The following is a 22681-nucleotide window of genomic DNA, read 5'->3' as shown; positions in this document are numbered from 1 at the left end:
TTCGCTATATCATTAGTGCATATTGGGATTTGAAGGATCGATGCCTTGTCAATCAGCAAACAAACTTCTTCTAGCCGGTTCATGTCCCAAGTCGCCGAAGTCTGGTCTATCAGGTCCGACAGAAATTTTTTAATGGTCATCCCTCTCCCTCCCGCTCACCATTTGGGCCAGCCCAACTGTAGAGATTTCAAAAACAAATCTGAAAAATCAAGAAAAGTGTTCAGAATCCAAAAAAAAGAGTCAAAAATTCAAAAATTGCTAGGAATTTGAATATATTTTTTCAAAATGTATAGAAAGAGAAAGATAAATTTTGAGAGCAATTTGAAAAGAAAAAAATAGATAGATAGAGGCTTAGAAGTCAGTGAATTTTCAAAACAATTGTTCACGATTTTCGAAAAAATGTTAGGGAATTGAAAAATGTTCATGAATTCAAAAAAGGTTTGTGATTTTGAAAAAAATATTCGCATATTAAAAAATGATGTTCAATTTGGCAAATGTTCATGAATACAAAAAATGTTCACGATTTCGAAAAAAAATCGGGACACCAACAAATGTTCATCAATACAAAAAATTAGTTTTTCAAAAAAAGGTTAATGTAATCATTTTTTTGTGATTTTTCAAAAATATTGGGAAAATCAAAAAATATTGGAAACTTTCCAAAATGCCCATATATTAAAAATTGTTAGAAAAAATTAAAACATGTTCAAGATTTCAAAACATGTTGATAATTTCATAAAAATTGCAAAAATATTCGCAAAAATGAAAATGAAAAATAAGGAGAAATAAAAAGGAAAAGGAAAAAGTATAAATAGAAAAATGGGGAAACAAATTAAACATGAAAGAAAGAAGAAAAAGAGAAAACTTGTTCATGGGAGGTTCTAGAATATCCCAAAACCGGTGGAACAAAACCAGATACGGGCCGGCCAATAAACATCATTAGCGACCAAGCGGGTACATATATGTCACTATCCCCCTCCTTTTAATCTTTCAACTTCATGAAACTTTTAAAATTTGTAATTTTTTGAAATCTGCGAAGATTATTTCAAATGCATGAACTTTTTTGACACCCGGTAACAAGTTTTCAAATCCATAAACTTTTTTAAAAGTCCAGGAACTTTTTAAAATCCAGACTATTTTTGAATTCATTTAGCTTTTCAGATTCATGAACTTCTTCAAATTTCTGAACTTCTCAAATTTGTAACCCCTTTTCAAGTACTTGATTTTTTTAACTTTGTTTACTTTTTTCTAAATTCATGATTTTTTTTCAAATTTATGTTTTTTAAGATTCGGTGAAATGTCAACTGGTCAACAGTCAATCGGTCAAACAACAGGCACCCCGAAGGATTTCACCTGGTCAACAGTCAATCGGTCAAACAACAGGCACCTCGAAGGAATTCATCGATCAAGCGCTGCTCGTTATTGGGCTGTGGCCTGAGGTCCATGAGAAGAGACTCAAATTTAGAAGCACATTCTCCCTTTAGCTAAAGCTGTAATTTCTTTACCTTTAGGTAGGCATGTTTGGTTGACTGAGAAACCAAATATCATCTGTATCCCTGACAATATTATGAGTTAATAAAAGCAGGGATGAATCTCAAAAGGAAAAAAGGTCTCACTGAGGTAGGCGCCACTAATCCATGGCTTAAAACTAAAACGTGGATTACATTTGAAGGTTCGATGGCGGAAACCACTGACAAATTAAATTAAATTATTTATCAAGAAATCATCACAAATGATATAATCCAGAAAACATTCAGCACATAGGAAACGCACAATTTCATCGCCAAAAGTTGTCTACTCTCCCACGTGAAGAATGTAAGATAATCATAAGGGAGCGACAAAACACTTCCTCCGTAAACAAACACAAGGCATTGCAGATCATTTGTAGTAAATCAGATGGTTCAACAGCTGACTATTCACAAAAATGCTTTTCTTAACAAGAATTCATTTGCTTTTGTTCCTACTGGGCAGCAAATCACACATATATGATCTAAATATTTACAGTACCAAGATTTCCACACGCCGTGTTGGAAAAATTAAATCTAGGTTAACTATGTTCAACAGCCAATTCCAATCATCATTCCAGTCAGACATTAAATCCGTAAGAGGGAACCCATGGAGAAACGAGTTTACTGAAATATGGGAGCTCATGAAAAGCTGACTGACCAAATGATCAATTAGTCCTAGCAATAACTTAATCCTCCAAATATAGCCACAGGTTTTCTCGAAAACAAAAAAAAGAAGTATAGCCACAAGTCATATGCTGGTTCAGGACAACAACTTTTGCTAGCAATTTACGATTACTAAACAAATTACGTAGCCCTGTACATTTGCTAGCAGAAAACTTGTACAAAATTGTTCCTACGGACCCTTAACATTTGCACTCAAGAAAAGAAAAGAAAAAAAAGTCTACAAGCTGAACCGAAGAATGTGAAACTCTACAAGCTGATCTCAACTGGAGTAGTGGAGCTCAATCGCACGCTGTCTGGCTGCCATGACGTGCAGCGTCCACAAGGTCTGCAGCACAGCACCTTACTGGGTGTAAATAAGAAAAATCTGTGCAGCACGTGACATTTGGAGGGATGCAAATATCAATGCAAATTAACTGAGACTCACAACACAAGTTTTGTCTTGCTCCCTTTTCTACTTGCTACCTCGCCTGCATCACAGTTTGGAGCAACATCGGTCAAATTGTTGGCACAAACACAACTGTAAACAATAATGTGAGCTTTAATTTGCAGATACCTCACAGCTGGCCTGTTCACCGACGGGGGCGAAGGCCGCACGCCATCACCTTTTCCTTTCTATGCAGATTGAAAGAAAACAATTTTATCAGTTAACATATTTGATATGTCTAACAGAAAGACATGTCGCAATCTTTCTTCACTATTAAAAGAGATTTGGTGTTTATGCGTCGCTATTTTTCATTTCATCCGGCCTCCCCCATCCCACCTCCGTTTTCTGGAATTGTTCGGTCCCCTCCCACGTCTCTTGTATTTGTCCCAGCACGCAAAAGCAAAAACAAAAACATCACCAGAAAAAAAAAAGGGGGGGGGGGGGGGGGGGGGGGGAACCGACCTCTCTTGACATTCTCCACACGCTTTAGCCGTCCGTTATGCATTGGAGCTTCTGGAGGTCTGCGCTGAATATGCCCAAACCATCTCAGACAATGTTGGACAAGCTTCTCTTCAATTGGTGCTACCCCAACTCTATCTCGTATATCATCATTCCGGACTCAATCCTTCCTCGTGTGGCCACACATCCATCTCAACATACGCATCTCTGCCACACCTAACTGTTGAACATGTCGCCTTTTAGTCGACCAACACTCAGCGCCATACAACATTGCGGGTCGAAAAGCCGTCCTATAGAACTTGCCTTTTAGCTTTTGTGGCACTCTCTTGTCACAGAGAATGCCAGAAGCTTGGCGCCACTTCATCCATCCGGCTTTGATTCGATGGTTCACATCTTCATCAATACCCCCATCCTCCTGCAGCACTAACCCCAAATATCGAAAGGTGTCCTTCTGAGGTACCACCTGCCCATCAAGGCTAACTTCCTCCTCACACCTAGTAGTATTGAAACCGCACATCATGTACTTGGTTTTAGTTCTACTAAGCCTAAACCCTTTCGATTCCAAGGTTTGTCTCCATAACTCTAACTTTCTATTTACCCCGTCCGACTATCGTCAACTAGCACATCATCATCCGCAAAGAGCATACACCATTGGATATCTCCTTGTATATCCCTTGTGACCTCATCCATCACCAAGGCAAAAAGATAAGGGCTCAAAGCTGACCCCTGATGCAGTCCTATCTTAATCGGGAAGTCATCAGTGTCGACATCAGTTCTTCGAACACTTGTCACAACATTATCGTACATGTCCTTGATGAGGGTAATGTACTTTGCTAGGACTTTGTGTTTCTCCAAGGCCCACCAAATGACATTCCGTGGCATCTTATCATAGGCCTTCTCAAGTCAATGAACACCATATGCAAGTCCTTCTTTTGCTTCCTGTATCTCTACATAAGTTGTCGTACCAAGAAAATGGCTTCCATGGTCGACCTCCCAGGCATGAAACCAAACCGATTTTTGGTCACGCTTGTCATTCTTCTTAAGTGGTGCTCAATGACTCTCTTCCATAGCTTCATTGTATGGCTCGTCAGCTTAATTCCACGGCAATTAGTACAACTCTGAACCCCCCCCCCCCTGTTCTTGAAGATTGGTACTAATGTACTCCGTCGACATTCTTCTGTCATCTTGTTTGCCCGAAAAATGAGGTTGAAAAGCTTGGTTAGCCATACTATCGCTTTGTCCCCGAGGCCTTTCCACACCTCAATGGGGATACAATCAGGGCCCATCGCCTGACCTCCTTTCATCCTTTTTAAAGCCTCCTTGACCTCAGACTCCTGGATTCGCTGCACAAAACGCATGCTGGTCTCATCAAAGGAGTCGTCCAGTTCAATGGTAGAACTCTTATTCACCCCATTGAACAGCTTGTCGAAGTACTCCCGCCATCTATACTTAATCTCCTCGTCCTTCACCAAGAGTTGGTCTACTCCGTCCTTGATACATTTAACTTGGCCAATATCCCTCGTCTTCCTCTCTCGGATCTTGGTCATCTTATAGATGTCCCTTTCGCCCTCCTTCACACCTAACCATTGGTAGAGGTCCTCATATGACCGACCCTTGCTTCACTGACAGCTCGCTTTGCGGCCTTCTTCGCCATCTTGTACTTCTCTATGGTATAGGCGTTTGAAGCAATCTTTCTTCTCTTTAATCGCCTTATGGACATCATCATTCCACCACCAGGTATCCTTATCTCCGCTTCTCCTTTCCCTGGACACTCCAAACTCCTCCGAGGCCACCTTACGAATGCAAGTCGCCATCTTCATCCACACATTGTCCCCATCCCCTCCTTCCTCCCAAGGGCCCTCCTTAATGACCCTCTCCTTGAACGCCTGAGCTACCTCCCCCTTGAGCTTCCACCACTTCGTTTTAGCGACTTTGGCACGCTTATCCCGCTGGACACGAACCCGAAAGCGGAAGTCAGCAACCACCAGCTTATGCTGAGGTACAACACTCTCTCCAAGTATCACCTTACAGTCTAAGCATGCACGCATATCTTCTCTTCTCGAGAGGATGAAATCAATCTGGCTAGAGTGTTGGCAACTACTAAAAGTCACCAGATGTCATTCTCTCTTTCTAAAGAGGGTGTTAGCTACAATCATGGCATAGGCTAGAGCAAAGCTTAAGACATCTTCTCCTTCTTGATTCCTGATGCCATAGCCAAAGCCCCATGCGCCCCTTCAGAACCTGTGTTAGATGTACCCACGTAGCCATTGAGGTCTCCGCCAATGAAGAGCTTCTCGCCAATAGATACACTCCTAACCATATCTTCCAGGCCTTCCTAGAACTCCCTCTTGGTGTTCTCATTTTTTTGACAGAAAGATTGTAAGGGAACCCCCTACAGTATAATTGGTGCAACAAACCCAAATTGCAAGTACGCGCTGATAACATTAAGAACTAAGCCCCCAACTACCAGCTTGACCAGGATAATCCGGTCCCCACGTCTCTTGACGTCTACCACTCCATACTTGAGGCTCTTGTTGATCAAGATGCCTACGCCATTTCTGTTTGTAGCCGTCCCCGTGTACCACAGCTTGTAGCCCGTATCCTCCACCTCCTTCGCCTTCTGTCCCCTCCATTTGGTTTCTTGGATGCAAAGGATATCAACACCTTTCCTCACCGCTGCATCAAGTAGCTCCCGAAGCTTCCTTGTCAAAGACCCTACGTTCCAGCTACCTAAGCGAATCCTCCTAGGCTCAGCTAGCTTCCTTACCTTTCGCACTCGTCGAGTCAAATGCGAAGACCCTTGCTCATTTTCCACTACATCCGAGCGCCGATGTAGCATGCCACAAAGGATGTGACGACCCGATCATCGCTCACTTGCCACCGTATCCAGATCAAGATACGGCACGCCGCTAGGAGGGTGACAGCCCGATCCTTGCCCATTTGCCACCACACCCGGGTTCCGATGTGGCGCGTCGCTGGGAGGGATACGCCCCAACGAAAATCACTTGATGTGACTAGAATTCAGAATTACTTGATTAACTCACGACAAATAAAGACACGTAAAATTCAGAATTAGCGTCACTTGCTTAAAGATTTAAGACGTTACCTTAAACAAAGACTCCGAATCACTTGATGCTTCCGGCCCAGTTGAAACATACATAGACACCTGGTCCTACAACAAAGATGTGACTAAAACATATAAATAGATTCAATGTTAACAAAAAGATAAATATCGGGAACATACCATTGAACTTCCGCTAAAGCTGAATACTGGCTCCTACATTTTCAATGCCGAAAAAAGCACGTCTCAATATTTATAACAAGTCGGCATGAAATAAAGTTGGCAGATTTCGTCTGGTGAACACACCTGTGGAGGTGCTGGAAGATCCTGAAGCCAAGACGGGTCACTGACGTTGGGCTCCTATATTCCCAAAATCGACAAAAAACGCATGTCAAACCAATATTTATAAAGTTAATAGTTGGCATCAATTTGTTTAGTATGTTCACCTGTAGAGGTGTGCCATTCACAGCTGGTGGCGTGTCATTCACAGCTGGTGGCATGACGATCACCTGTAGAGGTGTGCCATTCACAGCTGGTGGCGTGCCATTCACCGCTGGAGGCGTGGCGATCACCTCTGAAGCCGTGTCATTCACCAGTGGGGGCATGGAGACCACTTCTGGTGAAGAGCAGTTCATCCTTCCCTTTTTTTCTTTGTATTCTGCACTTAGTCTTATAGCCTCTGCCTTGTAGGGGGCTTTGTCCTAAATTTTAGCATAAAATACGGCAATAAATTAGTTACTTGGAAAATGACCTGCATATAGTGTTCATTGACTTGGAGAAGGCCTGTGATAAGATGTCGTGGAATGTCATGTGGTGGGCCTAGGGGAAACACAAAGTCCCAACAAAGTACATTACCCTCATCAAGGACATGTATGATAATGTTGTGACAAGTGTTCGAACGAGTGATGGAGACACAAACAGCTTTCCAATTAAAATTGGACTGCACCAAGGGTCGGCTTTGAGCCCTTATCTTTTTTCTTTGGTGATGGATGAGGTCACAAGGGATACACAAGGAGATAGCCCATGGTGTATGCTCTTTGCGGATGATGTGGTGCTAGTCACGATAGTCTGACAGGGGTTAATAGGAAGTTGGAGCTTCAGAGACAGACTTTATAATCAAAAGGTTTTAGGCTTAGCAAAACTAAGATTGAGTATATGAGGTGCGATTTCAGTAGTACTAGGCACGAGGAAGTTAGCATTGATGGACAAGTGATACCTCACACGGACACCTTTTGGTATTTGGGGTCGATGCTGCAGAAGGATGGTGATATTGATGAAGTCATGAAGATGTGACCCATCGAATCAAAGTTGGATGGATGAAATGGCGCCAAGCTTCTAGCATTCTCTGTGATAAGAAAGTTCCACAAAAGCTAAAAGGCGGGTTTTATAGGACGGCGATTCAACCTACGATGTTGTATGGCACTGAGCGTTGGCCAAGAAAGGACCGGGCCCGGAATGATGATATACGTGAGAGTTGGGGTGTCACCGATTGAAGAGAAGCTTGTCCAACATTGTCTGGGATGGTTTGGGCATGTTCAACGCAGGCCCCGCCAGCGCATAGCTGATGGTTAAGGCTTTGATAATGTAAAGAGAGGTCGAGATAGACCAAACTTGACATGGGAGGAGTCTGTAAAGAGACCTGAAGGACTGGAATATCACCAAAGATTTTGCCACAGACAGGGGTGCATAGAAGTTAGCTATCCACATGACAGAACCATGACTTAGTTTCAATATCTTTTGGGTTTCAACTCTAGCCTACCACAACTTGTTTGGGACTGAAAGACTTTGTTGTTATAATTCAAGTTATATTAGGTTTATCCAAAAAGCTAGCCCACCGGTGGAGAATGTGAAGTGTGGTGCGGAGATCCGACGTCTACCATAGAGGAACGACAACAACCTGTGTCGTTGGTGGCGAACCTAAAATGGAGTATGTGGACTCTCATTGAGGATCGGGGCGGAGGCGTCGTGGGCGGCAGGGGAGGAACCCAATGATTATAGTGAATCCCAACGAGGCATCAGGATCCACAATGGCAAGGAAGTTTCTACGGGTAAGGAGAACGCTAGAGCTGGTGAAGTAAGAAAGGCTACAAACAAGAGCCATGGAGGATTCAATCATGCTTCCGGTGATAAGGAAATTTGTGGGAGGTGTGTATGAGAAGACTCGGTCCTTTGGAAAGAGATGGGCCACAAATGTATCTCTCCAAAGATTCTGGGGAGATAGATGAGCATCGTTTAGGAAAGGGAACTTTCAATTCATGCCAAGATGGCATGCCGGCCCCCACACAGAGTTGTCACGTTTTATTGTCAAACCAACAATCGACTTTTAAACACTCATTCTCTTTGCTTAGTATTACGAAACACAATCTGAGAGGAAGTTGTTTAAAGAAAAATCTTTTTCACAATAAAGCAAGGCCCCTGGCTTTTTCTCTAAAAAAAATGTAAGAAATTTTGCCTTGGAGAATTTTCGTATACTTATATGTCCTGTCCTCTAATTTAGTGGAGCTCAGTTGGATGTGCATTATTGAAAGAAAAGAAATCGCCGGCGACGCGTTTTGCTTCCATTACTTGTAAGTTCTCCAAACCGTAGTTTGTACATTTGCACAAATATAAACTATATTGTAGTTGGCATTTGCGCATGTGCGGCTCCGAATTTTGTATTGTGGCGACGCGCATACGAGTGTGTGCAAAAGAGATGCCATTTGCTGCGATGAATTATGATTATTCTAGGATGGCTAGGAGGCCAGGAGGAACATTCCTTTGGGCGCATGCATGCTTCCTCGAATGTACATCCAATGTGACAGAATATTACTACTCCCTCTGTTCACTTTTATAAGACCTTAAAGACATTTCAGATAATGTGCAAAACAACCTATTTTGAGTTGTCTGAAATGACTTACAAAAGTGAACGGAGGGAGTATAGTACATGGTTAAAAAGAGGATCAGCCTAGACAGATGGATCTGTGTCCAAGATAGAAGAATGAGTCACAAAGTTATAAACATATACAGTACTTATGTACTACTCCCTCCGTTCCCAAATATTTGTCTTTCTAGAGATTTCAACGAGTGACTACATTCGGAGCAAAATGAGTGAATCTACACTCTAAAATAAGTCTACATACATCCGTATGTTGTGTCCATTTGAAATGCCTAGAAAGACAAATATTTGGGAACGGAGGGAGTAAGATATAATGACCATACGTAACGACGAGACTGCAGGTTCAAGTTGATTTGAGAGACAAGCTACATGATAAGTCTGATCATGCGCACTTATAATTATGATATTTTACCTTATTACCTTAATAAATAAACACTATTTATTTTCTTTTTAAAAGTAAAATTATTTATTTGTATGTCTACCAATAAACAACTTTCGGTTCCAGAAATAACTTACAGCATCACTCATCTTTTTCCACATCCACTTAGCCTGTTTACTTGCATCTCGAGCGTTTAACTTTCTTCCGTTTGCCTTCTCCTTCTCCCTATAGTAATCACTATGGACAACACAACAGATCAAATAACGGTAACCACATCACTGTCAAGAAAATAAAATTTAAAACAATAATGACTTGCATATAGAGAAAAAACTCATGCTTTGGCTTTTTCACCCTGTTATGATCCTTGCCTTCCTTGCTCACAGCACGGTGGCTCCTATGCAGCAACCAAAAATTTAATGGATAGACAACAACTACAAAATCAAATTAAGCAAAAAGAAGAGAAAAAATGAAAAATTTAAAGGGGAGCTACAAAGGCGCAAAATATATTTGTTGAGCATTGGATACACAACAGGTTTAAACATATTACTGATACAACTTATATCTATTGCATAGCCCAAGGGGCAAATATATTAAAGACTTCGGTACAAGGAAGAAATATGGACTAATGCAAACTCCTAGACCAATACTAATACTGCTCACCACGTACATCATCATTCCGGACTGGTCCTTTCTTGCGTGGCCACATAGCCATCTCAACATGCCCATCTCTGCTACAACTAGTTGTTGGACATGTTGTCTTTTAGTTTGCCAACATTCAACGCCACACAACAACGCAGGTCGAATCACCGTCCTATAGAACTTGCCTTTAAGCTTATGTAGCAGTATCTTCTCCCAAAGAACGCCCGAAGCTTGGCGCCACCGCACACATCCAGTTTTGAAGTGTAATAAGAAGGCTTCAAAAACATGTTGAGTCAAGCCAAAGGGGGGTAACGACAAGATGGCGCACCAAAGGAAGACATCGCATCAGTAGAAGATGCACGATAAGTATCAAGAGGAGATGGGTTGTCAAAAGAAGATGGCACATCAAGAGAATGAAGCATTGCACAAAAAATCGTTCCCTAGAAACCAGCGGCAAAAGAATGGGTGTAGATCAACAACAATGCAAACGAAGGCTACGAAAATCCTACGGACACAAGGACTAGAAAAGAATGTTGACATATAAAAGTTTGGTGGACTTGCAAGGCATAAAACATGAAAGGGCAATGGATTTGGTGGATGCAGTGGATAATATAGAAAACTAGAAGCTAGGACACAAATACAAGATGATGCAGGAGCCATCGTGATTGTAGGGGAGGTTGTGGAGAAAGTCGTGCAGGTGAGATGTCGATGAGGAGCAGCGACGAGTAGCGACTAGGGGGCAAACACGCAACTTTGATGCAAGGTGCATGTGTGAAATGGAGTGGGTGGAGCCGTCATGTCGATCTTGGCGGCAACTTGGCCATCGGCCACGAGCTGACTAGTCATGCGGTGATGAGTGGCCTGGAACCAACAGACGGGGGGAGGCCATGATAGGCGAGCAACCTCTGCACACTGGCAAACACGCGCCCTGGGTGGTGTGTGATTCCTATGGTGGCTAGAACCAAAGAAGACGAGTATATGATACCTAGGTACCGCCAGCCATACAAGGGTTGTCCATGTCATCCCCGAGTGGGCTGAGTCAACCACTCGCTCCCCGGCACCAGCCAAACATTGCATCTACTTTAGAGGCAAGGCAAAAAAAATGTCGTGTTGGTGCTCGGCATGGTCTGGTTCAAGTGGTGGCACGAGCCCACCTTTAGTCTGACCAAAGCCATGTAACCCTAACCCGACAAGGTACATATGGCGAGCTAGGGGCCTCTCAGGGGGATTGAACATATTCTAGAGCCATCTAGATCTAGGGTTTCCACCAAGCCCTTTGTTCTTGCTAGGACGTTACCGCAGCACCAACTTGTAACCCAAGAAACCCTCTCCCATGATCTTCCCGATCGCCGGTGAGCAGCCTAGCAATACAACCAGCACAGGAAGGAGTTGGGTATTACCTCTCCAGGGAGGGCCCAAACTTAGGTAGATCGTGTGTCTCTTCTGCTACCATCTCAACCCGCCGCTCGCATCCCTCTTTGAAAAAATCAGTTGATGCTCGACGGCACTGCCAAACTCAGAACACCGAAGTTGGATCGTCGTGTACGGGTTGTTCGCATGGTCTAGCTGATTGGATTGGGATGGCTTCCTCAACCTTCAAGACTAGTCGCTTCGCACCAAACCGAGGTCTCTTCTCTGGCTCCTTGCGCTTCATCGCCAACACGGCTAGGAAGCTGGTCCTTGTCGTCTCCTTCCCAAAGGGACAGATCTTTCGCTTCGGGTACCTCGATGTAATGCCCCGGACACACCTGTCGGTTACCGGCTATTACTCCTGGCAGAATCTAGACTGGCCCCACAGATCAACCCTAGTCTTTCCTGCGCACTTTCTCCTCACTCGTGCGCACCTGGGACCAACTTCCAGTCACCCATCCTGAAATTGCTCCAAGCTCAGCACACTTAACTTTGGAGTTCTGTCCGAATGGGCTCCCAGAAAAGAAGGAATTCCTTATTGATGAGTAGTCTATCATCCCTATTAAGCCAGGCTCTCACATACATCCCCACTCAAAGGAACCGACATCCTCGTCGGCTCACATGAATGTTCCCTCTTGGCACACGTCTATGCGTCCAGTTCGGCAGATGTGTCATAGCCACAAATGCCATGCACAACATGACCATGCATCCATGTAACCGCGAGGGTCGGCTCTAATACCAACTTGTAATGCCCCAAACACACCCGCCAGTTAGTGGTCGTTACTACTGGCAGAATCTAGACTGGCCCCACAGATCAACACTAGTCTTTCCTGCACACTTTGTCCTCACTCGTGCGCACCTGGGACTAACTTGTCAAACAGTCACCCATCCTGAATTGCTTCAAGCTCAACACGCTTACCTTTCGAGTTCTTTCCAAATGGGCTCCTGGAAAAGAAGGAATTCTTTGTTGATATGAGTAGTCTATCATCCCTATTAAGCTAGGCTCTCACACTCAACTTCATCGCCGACGACCCCGGTGAGTTGCATCCCTGCTAAGGGGCACCCAGCCGCGTGTCAAGATCGGTGCTTGCCTCTCCACCAGTGGTTGGCACCCAGAGGCAAGCCCCACTCAGTGGCAGGCTACGTGGCACCGCGGCTAGGGATGAGGGGAGATCCGACGATGGCGTCGTGCTCGTGCTTCTTTAACTTGTACACCAACTTGTGCCCAATAGCTCGATGCCCTGCGGGCAGCGTGGTGAGTGTCCAGGTAGTGTTGTCGTCAATCGACGACAGTTCGTCCAGCATCGCGCGATGCTAGCACTACTCGCGCTCTGCTTCAGTGAACGTGATCAACTCCTCGCCGGCCATCAGATGCAACACAAATGTGATCGGCTCCACGCCGGCCATCAGATGCAACACAAGTCCCGCCGTCATCACCGACATTCTCTGCCAATTGTGGCGGCTCGGTGAAAAGGTTATCTACCCGTCGGTATCGGTGTGGGGTGCCGCCGCTGTCATCAGCGTCGAATAGGTCCGATCGCACTGTAGGTGGTGTTGCAAACTAAACTGGCACGACCTCGCTTGAGGTGTCTGGGGTTGCAGAGCGAGGGGCTGTTGCACCTGTTGTGCTTGGAGCCACTAGGCTTGGGGCCACAGTGGTCAGGGTTGCTATACCCGGTGTCACTGAGCTCGGGGTCGCCATTGTGCTCGGGGATGCTGCCTAAGCACCAACACTTGTGCACAACGTGTACTCCATGGTGAAGGAGCTACTCACTGGCGCCTCTCCTAGCGCCTCCCAACTCCAACGTGCCTCCTCGTCGAAGACAACATCGCGGGAGATATGCACACGCTTCGAGACAATGTCATACATTTTGTACGCCTTGGAGCCCGCCTCGTAGCCGAAGAACACCACTGGGGTGCTTCTATCGTCGAGTTCCTTTAGCTGTGGGCGAGTCAAAGATGCGGAGGAAGCGCATGTCGAGCTTCCTCCCATATCACGCCTCGTATGGCGTCATGCCGTCGACGCTCCGCGTGAAGGAACGGTTGAGGACGAAGACTATTGCGAGCACCGCCTCCCCCCAAAACGTGCTCGACACCAGCTTGGCCTTGAGCATGGTGTGTGCCATCCCAAGAACCATCTGGTTCCTCCACTCGACGACGTCATTCTGCTGCGGCGAGTAAGGGGCGATGAGGTGACACTGTACCCCTTGTTCGGCGCAATGCCCATAGAAGGTGGCCGAAGTGAACTCGCCACCCTGATCAATGCGGAGTATGCGCAACTTGTGGTTGCACTCCCGCTCCACCTCATCCTTTGAGGCGAGGAGCACCGCCCACATGAAACGGCTACGATCGTCGACGACTAGTAGCATGTACCGGCGTTGCCGGTATGATCGAGCCACATATGTCACCATGGACCAACTCCAAGGGCTTCTCCACCCTGAACTTCGCCTTTTGTGGGAACGTCAGGCGCCGCTACTTCCCAGCAAGGGAAGCCTCGCGGAGCTCATTTGCGTGCTCTATGTACGATAGGCCGTGAACCAAACCACCACGCGCCATCCTTCACAGCCCGCCGAAATGCAGGTGCCCAAGCCGAGCATGCCAGCGTCAGGCGTCGAAGACATGCCCTACGGCAAGGCACATTGGTCACACAGGACAAAACAAAAATTTATACAAGCGATTTGGTGCTCAGATTACCTTGATGAGCAACCGTCTGTGCTGATCGCGCACAGTGAGCACCCCACGCCAGATGGCGATGTCGTACTAGTTCTCGTTGAGCTGGCCGATGTTGATGACGCTATTCTTGAGTGTCAGGATCACTGTTCAAAAAAGCGCTATTAGGCGCTTGCCTAGGCGTGCTTAAGCGTTGGGCGTTGGCCTAGAACCTCGCTTTGGCCCAGGGCGCTCAAAAAAGCAGCCGGCAAGGTCCTCCGGCTAGGAATCACGTTTCTTAGGCGAGAAATCAATCTCCCCGGCGGGGATTCGACCTCCCCTGCGAGGATTCATCCTCATCGACGAAGGATTCAGCTACTCTGACGACAAATTGACTGATTTCGGCGAGGGATCAGGCTTCTCCGGCGAGGGATCGAGCTTCTCCAGCAAGGGATAAAGAGAGAGAGAGAGAGAGAAGCAGCCTCGTGCAGCAAGGGAGAGAGGACGAGGGGAAGAGGCGGCGTGAGGACGAAACCTAAATTTCCTGTCGATTGCACCATAAGAGAGCTTTAGTAGGAGGATATGAAGATGGGCCTGTGGTTTAATGGGCTAGGCCAGCCCATCTAGCTTATTTCTTCATGCTACAGTCGTAACGCCTAATCGCGCCTAAGCTAGAAAAGCGCAAGTAGGTGGCCAAACGCATAATTAACGCCTAGCACTTTTTTGAACTTTGGTCGGGATGAAGACATCCATGAACGCGTTGTGGTCTCCCCCGTCGACGATAAAGACGACGGTCCCAAGGCCATGGATATCCACAACCAAGCCATCAGCGAACCACACCTTCCCAGCGATCGAGTGGTCCAGCTCCGCAAACACGTCGACCGAACTAGTCATGTGGTTTGTGGCGCCATTGTCAAGGAACCAACCATCGTTGCGCTTGTCACCTACAAGCGTGGGTGTGGTCACGGCTCTCTCCTCCTTGAGGAAGACGTAGCCGCACGCACACGCCATTGTCGGGGAGCTATCTCCTGCCAACGCGATGGACCCCGGACACTTGGTTGTCGAGGTATGGCCGGCCTGAATCGTCGTGCGCTCCTCCACGGACTCGATGGTCGCCAACATCATGTCGGGGCATGGTCCACCAGATGTGCCATGGGCCCGAGCATTGCTGGGGTGTGACTTCCCATGCATGCCTTCATCGCCTTCCAGTCAATAGGCCCTGAGAACAATGTTGTCGGGAATTGCCTACCACTGTAGGCATGGATTCTACTGACGGGCTCTGTGCTCCTGCACGGACACGACGGTTGCCGGGGCGTGAGTTCCCCACGCTCGTGCCTTCATCGCTTCCCAGTCAATAGGCCCCGAGAACAATGTTGTCGGAGAATTGATTACCATTGTAGGGATGAATTCTGCTGACAGGCTCCATGCCTCCTGCACGGACACGACGGTTGCCGGTACCGTGGTCGCGGGTGGCGCTGGGCCTTCTTGCACGGTTTCAGCGCAAGCCATCAAGACTACCGGCGCACCGTCCATGTCAGCTTGGACAAGGTTTGCCGAAACCACAGCTGCCTCGTCAACAATCCTTGTGAGACATGCCTGGAACCAATGACCCGGCTTGCCGCAATAGTGGCACTTTTCATTGTCATTGTCGGCGCCTCATCTGGCCCCGTCCTGCTATTGGGGCTGGCCTGGCTTCCGCCCAAAGTTGTCGCCTCCGCTTTGGGTGCGACCACCGCCTCAGCCGGTGCCGCCTCCGTTGCTCGTGGCACCGCCACCGCGTCCTTGAAGCTTCCTCACCTCCCACTCCTTCGAGAGTAAGAGTCGTCCGCCACTGAAGCTCCTGCGACCATCCTCGAGGTGGTCCTCGACCACCCGTAGCCGTCCCGTGAGCTCCTCGATGGCGAGCTCACTCAGGTCAAGCAAGGTCTCGATGGAGATTGCTACCTGAGCGAAGCGAGGTGGAACGACACAGAGATATTTTCCCACCATTCTCGTGTCGTCCATGACGTCGCTAAGCGCGTGGAGCTGCGACGCAAGGCTGGAGATCCGCATGGCAAAGTCGTGGACGAGCTCGCCCGCCTTGAAGGTGACGTTCTCGAAGTCCACCCGCAGCTTCTACGCATTCGCCTCACGCCCGCGGTTGTTGCCGTGACGCTGGGTCCGAATGGCTTCCCACACCTCCTTGGCGTTTGCCTTCGCCGCAAGCATGTCATGCATCTCCGGCAGCGTGGCGCGCATGAGCGCTGCCACGGCTTTCCTGACCTCATTTCTTTCGACCATGTTGTCCTCCATGGAAACCCAAAGGCGCACGGCATGGAGATTGCACTCCATGATCAACGCCCACTCGCTATAGTTCGAGCGCGTGAGCATCGGGAAGGTGATGGGCATGCTACCTTTGCATGCGATCTCGCGCACGATCTCCCTAACCACGACCTCACCGCTACGGTCGCGCCTAGACTGGTTGTGTGCTCACTGCTCCCGTGGACGCAGCGACTGGGAGTTGTATTGTGATGACTGCGACAGGTGTTGCGCTGCTGCTCTCCTTCTACACCGGCCATCGCTACTGAAACCTAGGGCTCTGATGCCAATTGTTAGCCCCAATGTGTAGACTAGTTAACTCTACCGAGGATCAACCAAAACGGACGCAAGAACAAACAAGAGATGAACTACTGCTTATATAGTGTACGCACGCACTCTTACATAGGAGAGTACTACTAGTACTTCACAAGCTAGCTACACTACTTGATGGATCGTTGTTGAATGGCTTGGCGCTAGATTGCTTCTACGCTTGATGGATTGGCTACAACCGGGGTGCAACTCCTTTTATAGCTAAAACTGAACCGACTAACTATACTAGCTTATCTAAGCGTTGATGTCACAGGTATTGTTTACATAACTGCTGCCCTATACATTTACTATAGGATTTACTACGTTTTCTTTTACTACTACCTTGGCTAGCAAGGTATGCGCCGCTGCTGCTGCTGCCGGCCTGCCTTTCTTTAAGACAAGTTTGACTCAACAGGAAGTGCTATGTCTACTGGACGCCTACTCGGGCTAGCACCAGTTCAAGATGTCCTTCATCACCCCCTTCAAATGCCTTCTGCTACACCTTCCTACCCTTTGGTTTGAAAAACCATGCGACATGTACCAACAATGCATCCAGCGTTGTTTCCACAAGCTGAATGGAAGAAACATGCAAGCTTACGTGGACGGCGCGGTAATCAAGACCTAAAAGGAGGACCTAATAATGGACCTAGTAGGGACATTCGATAACCTCAAGCAGTTTAGCATGAAGCTCAACCACAAGGCTCAAGTCCTCCCTCCTACAGTCAATCTCGAGTACCGAATACTCCATTTTGATGGATCACTAACAGCCAAGGGCACGGGTGCTAGTGTCTTACTCGCCTCCCTCAGAGGGGAAGATCTCAAGTACGTCCTGCAACCTGACTTCCCCGCGTCGAACAATGCGGCCAAGTACAATGCACTCCTACACGGGATATTCACCATCGTATCGCTCGGTATTCATCGGCTCATCGCCCATGGGGGCTCGAATCTCGTCGTCCGGCAAATCATTAAGGAATGGACCTGCAAAGATCCAGCATGGAGGGGCTTTCGACGGCCTTGAGCTCAAGCACGTGCTCCGCTGATACAATGAGGCAACAAACAAGCTAGCCAGACTACGGCCCGCTCGTGACTCGGTCCCGCCAAGCGTTTTCTTACAGGAGTTGCACTCACTGTTAGTCAAGGAAAAGGCTGCTCCCGAGTCCCAATCTGGTCCAAGTGAGTTGCCTCCTCCCCCAACGAAGATGCATGGGCACAAGGAGAAGAGGTCCTCCTAATCAACCCTAGATGGACCAAGCCCTTCATGGACTACATGTTGATGGGTACCCTCCTTGAGGCCCAGCGCATCGCCATATGTGCCAAGGCCTACACCATCATCAATGGGGAGGCGGTGGAACGACAAAGGAGCCTCGCGGACATGATCATGTTCAGTTTCAAGTTCTCGTCAAAGACTACTCCATGGGGTAAGAGGAAGTCTAAAGAAGGCAGGGTGTTGTGCCACACCTTAGGGAACTATCGAGTCACCCGATGGAAGGTCGCTTGAAGGTCCGACAAAGCCGCCAGAGACGAACTGCCAAAGGAGCCGGTAGGAGTACAAATACTTGGAAGCTACTAGAAGCGAGTCAAACTATTTCCACAATAACGGTGTCGTCAACATGATATTTGAGGCATTGAACTTGTATAATACCAACCGAGTACAAGGAGTCCGAGTCGGCGTTCAGCGCTAGGACCACCCCTACAAGGTAGTCCATCCTGATTCCTAGACGATATCACACAAGAGACTGGAATGGGACTAAGAAGCGAGAGACTGGAATTCCAAAACCACATGACCAAGCGGCTAACGAGGCTATGGTTTGAACTTTTTTTGGCTGGGGATGGTCTCACCATGGGCGCTTCGCCACCTGATAACTTTTCTTGGCTGCAAATGCAGAGGGCATTGTATCCTCCAATTTATCGTGCAAAGAAGTTTCACACAGTTTTACAGAATTTGAGTTGCTCTAAGGGCGGGCCTTTAGGGCAGTTTGGATGCAGGTACTCCTGTCATGCAAATCAGGAAGTGGGGTGGCAAGAAACTAGGGCACTGTCTCGTTAGGGCCTTCGGGGCAGTCTGGATGCAGGTACTCCAGTCATGCACATCAGGAAGTGGGGTGGCAAGGAACTAGGGTGAGAAGGAGAGCAAAGCAGATCAAGTAACATAACTAGATGGGAAAAGACGAGATATATAGCTAGCTAGATTGATAGCAATCGATCTGACTGATTCACGAAGCTAGGTAGGACACTGGATGGGCTGATTCTTTGTGGCAGCACCAGGCACGCAACGCAACCAGCACTCGGCAACTTCAAGGCGCAACGTGTAAATCATCGAGCAATCTGCAAGCATGCACGAGTGAGTGCGCTTGTGGCTCTAGCAACGGCCTCCAGCTGAAGCAGAGGGGCAAAGCATCAGAATAGCAAAGCGGTGCGGGATTACCTTCGAGCTCCGGCTAGGCAGCAGAGTTGAGAGCACAAGTCGTAGGGCTCGATGGTGGAGGGAAGCCGGCGACCTTGCAGGCAAGCATGCAGATGAGGGGCCAACCGACCCAGGAGGTGACGAGGAATAAAAGCAACCACATCACCCACCGGCGATGGCTCCAAGCTCGGTGTAAAAGGCCTATCAACCTTGAACACCCGAAAACATGGTGGCCTACTTCACCCGAGGCACACACAAAGACGGAGAGGAGCACGGCTCAGAGAACTCAACGGTCGGTGTGTAAACCACCGACACTGTAAGCCTCGCAACAACCTAGGATCCACAACGATAAAGGTGTTGACCTCGAATGGTGGAGCGAAATAGCAAGGCAGTGCAACTCTGCGAGGCGGCGAACTAGAGGCAGTGGTGTGAGCTTGGCGGGGACGCGTGAAAGGCCACCAGAGACGTCGTGATGAGGGACACCACAACCACGACAAGGCGAAAGAGTAGGCAGCCGACAACCATGGTGTCTACGACGAGGAGGCGGTTGTGCAGGATTGGATTGGCTGGTGTTGTTGTCTTTATGCAGGTTGTCCAAAGTAGATTGGTGCGCTGGCATTTTGTATGGAATAATGGTTCCCTTTTAGGTAAATTCTACATAGGATTTAGCGATTTCCACTTAAAGGGGAAGCTCGGGAAGCTACCTCCGAGTGGCTTATAGCGGCGGCTAGAAAGTTAAGGTGGACCAAAAAAATTACTTCTTTTTTTCTTGCGCTTAATTTCGCAGCTAAGCCACACCATAGACAAAAGATTCCTAAATAGGTTGGTCCAATCATGCGAGCCAAATCAAATCACCGGTGTCCTAGCCTGTCAGACCTCTCTTATTACCAATTTTTTGTTTGGTGCATTCTTGTGCCCCAAACCTACAATTACAAGGCTAAACATGCTTACATAAAAAGCTACACAAGGCACGTATGCATCCTGCACATCTATGTTCAGCATGCAAGTGTACTGTTAAGAGCAAAGTAACTTGATTGTATGTTCCTATACAATAACTAGCAAAATGGTTATACAAATCCTACTAAGCTAAACCTGACCAAACACTACATGAAGGTAGGATTGGCGGAAAACGAATACCTGAGGCGTAAATTGTAGCACGGGTGGTCCGCCTCGCCATCGGCCTCCTGGCCCGAGGAAGACTGAGGCCTGAGACGGCGGCGGCGCGAGCAGTCCACCTCGCTGGTGTCCTCAGCACCGTGCTCCTGATCCGCGCGAGTTTGAGCCTTCAGGCGCCCGCTGCGGCGTGGATGATCCACCTTGCCGTCTTCCCCGGCCATGGGCGGCAGGTTGCGGTGACACGGTAGACGGGGCGGGGGTGCTATCACCTGCAATACATTGCATTTTATTTTAGTATGTAATTGCTACTTGTCTGTTGCCTGACCAAGGAAAATGAAGCATGAAAATTTGTGTGCATAAACACAGTAGTTGCCCACCTGCTGACTATTTTTTTTATGTTGAATTCAGTCAATGACACATGTAAGATGTAGTTTCCAAAATCCCAAGGACTAGATGAATTGGTTGTCAATGGCAGAGTGGTGGTACAATACTACCTATCACACATCATTAAAAGTCTCTCCATTTGAAGCACTGTATGCTTATCAGCCCCCTCAGATTAGAGAACTATCATTGCCCAGAACAGTACTGCCAGAAGCTAGAGCCACTTGTAGAGCAAAGAGAGAAGATGAGGGAGCAACTAAGAGGTAACCTTCCCCAAGCTCAAGATAGAATGAAATACTTTGCAGATCTCAAGAGGACAGAAAGACAATTGGAAGTTGGAGACAATGACTATCTCAAAGTACAACCTTACAGGCAGAATGCCTTTGGACTAAGAGGCTCTTTGAAACTCAGGTCGAAATACTATGGTCCCTACAAGGTATTGGCCAAAGTGGGAACAGTTGCCTGCAGATTACAATTACCAGACACAGCTCTCATACATTCTGTTTTCCACATTAGTCACTTGAAGAAACATCTGGGCTCTCAGGCTATCCCTCTTCCTAATGTACCTATGGTGACTGAGGATGGCAAACTCAAAACCTCACCATTTGCGGTTCTGGATAAAAGAATTATCCAGAGGAAACACACACCTGTGGCACAATGGTTGGTTCACTGGGAAAACATGGCACCTACTGACGCAACGTGGGAAGATCTCTCTTTTTCTTCCAGGCCAATTTCCCGGAATTCGCTGCACCACCACAGTGGCCAACTCATGTTCCTAGAGCTACTCGTGCACAAGCAGCACCTTAAGAGGGGGGAAATTGTCAGGCCCAAGTTAACTGAAGATATCTGAAGACCAAACCCTGAAGGTGCAGCTAACTGACCAAGACTGAAGAAAACTGACGCTTCGTCAGTTATCGGCAGAGCGGGTAGATGCAAATGGAAGGACAGGATGTGATACTTAGTCATTGAGCGAGTTTAACAATGCAATTCAAAATTACCAACTGTGTCTCACTCGCTGTCACTGCTGTAACTCTCGGGCATATATAAGCCAGACTCTGGGAATGGAAAAGCAAGACGAAAATTATCAAATTATCTCTAGAGCAGAGCAGCTAGGGTTCGTCCCTCTTCTTCCCCCGATCCTCATCTCGATCCGTTCCCAAATCAGTGACGAGATCCCAAATTATCACTTGGTTCGACAGATCGGGGCCTGCTCACCTCACAAGCGGCAGCGTGGGCGGGGGAGCTGCGAGGAGACGGTCCGCTCTACTCCGGTGCGGAATTCCGCCGCGCCTCGTCTCCTCCCCGCCGTTCGCGATTAGGGAGGCGGCCGGCGTCGTACAGGGGCAAGGCGGCGATGTGAAGGAGAAGCGGCGGCGGCGGCTTTCGGTGGATGGGAGCCGGGAGGAGGTGGAGAGCGGCGCGGGGCGGGAGGAGGGAGGCGGCGGCGGCAGCGGCGGCGGGTCGGGGCTAGGGAGACAGTCAGCGGGCTGGGAAGGAGTCTCTTTTTTTTTCTTTTTTTTTTTTGAGACAAGGCTGGGAAGGAGTCGATCGATGTGGTTTTGCTTTTTTCCTGAGTGAAACAAAAATGCCCACTAGCGAAAACAAAAGAAAATACCCAGATTTTGCATTTTTCCTGTGACAAAAAAAGCACAATTTTTTGCTTTTTTAAGTAAAAAATGCCATCAACTTTCAAACGCAGTTTGCCATGGGTAAAAAGGAGTATATTTTAGCAGTAACCCAAAAAAGAAAAAAGTCATGGCAATTTCCATCATACAAACAAAATAATTTGCCATGGCAGATTCATAGCAAAACATGTCATGGTATTCTTAACTAAATTTACATATATTGTATGCGAAATTTGCCGTGTGTGAATAGACACAAAAAGTTGAAATAAAAAAACGCCATGGGCAAATTCATATTAAAATTTTCCATGGTATTTTAAATAAAATTACCGTGTTTAGTATGAAGAATTTTCCATGTATGTGAAGTAACACCAATTATGAACAAAATTGCCATGGCAAATAATGCATGTTAAAATTTGCCTTGGTGTTTTAATTATAAGTGCCATGCTTTGTATAAGAAGAAAAA

At 47.3% G+C, this 22681-nt stretch overlaps 1 protein-coding gene across 9 annotated transcripts; it reads right to left on the bottom strand.

Annotated features, from left to right (window-relative positions):
* Positions 1-2155: 2155 nt before the first annotated feature.
* Positions 2156-22137, bottom strand: LOC125550149 (transcription factor Sox-3-A-like). Of its 9 annotated transcripts, none has more exons than XM_048713071.1 (11): positions 21809-22137; positions 20234-20481; positions 9704-9781; positions 9525-9624; positions 6643-6834; positions 6440-6493; positions 6317-6349; positions 6179-6238; positions 2743-2801; positions 2614-2656; positions 2156-2514 (listed from the first exon to the last, which is right to left on the bottom strand). In XM_048713071.1, exons 2-10 carry the CDS (start codon positions 20431-20433, stop codon positions 2641-2643), a joined length of 792 nt encoding a protein of 263 aa, XP_048569028.1. In that variant the 5' UTR covers positions 20434-20481; positions 21809-22137; the 3' UTR covers positions 2156-2514; positions 2614-2640. The 9 variants fall into 9 exon arrangements, with proteins under 9 accessions (XP_048569028.1, XP_048569027.1, XP_048569025.1 ...); XM_048713070.1 differs by having other exon boundaries at positions 6179-6244; positions 21809-22136; XM_048713068.1 differs by having other exon boundaries at positions 6580-6834; positions 21809-22135.
* Positions 22138-22681: the final 544 nt, after the last annotated feature.

Source organism: Triticum urartu, chromosome 4 (genome assembly GCF_003073215.2).
Source record: "Triticum urartu cultivar G1812 chromosome 4, Tu2.1, whole genome shotgun sequence".
In the NCBI taxonomy this organism is placed as follows: domain Eukaryota; kingdom Viridiplantae; phylum Streptophyta; class Magnoliopsida; order Poales; family Poaceae; genus Triticum; species Triticum urartu.
This window is presented reverse-complemented; position numbering and strand designations above follow the sequence as displayed.

What these genes read in the sequence shown, in the direction of transcription:
- LOC125550149 (XM_048713067.1), bottom strand. Translation starts at nt 20,433, where the DNA reads ATGGCCGGGGAAGACGGCAAGGTGGATCATCCACGCCGCAGCGGGCGC. An exon ending in GGAAAAAGATGAGTGATGCT is followed by an intron (nt 6,835 to 9,524) that starts GTAAGTTATTTC and finishes GCTAAAATTTAG; the next exon opens with GACAAAGCCCCCTACAAGGC. An exon ending in GCTTTAGCGGAAGTTCAATG is followed by an intron (nt 6,245 to 6,316) that starts GTATGTTCCCGA and finishes TCTTTGTTGTAG; the next exon opens with GACCAGGTGTCTATGTATGT.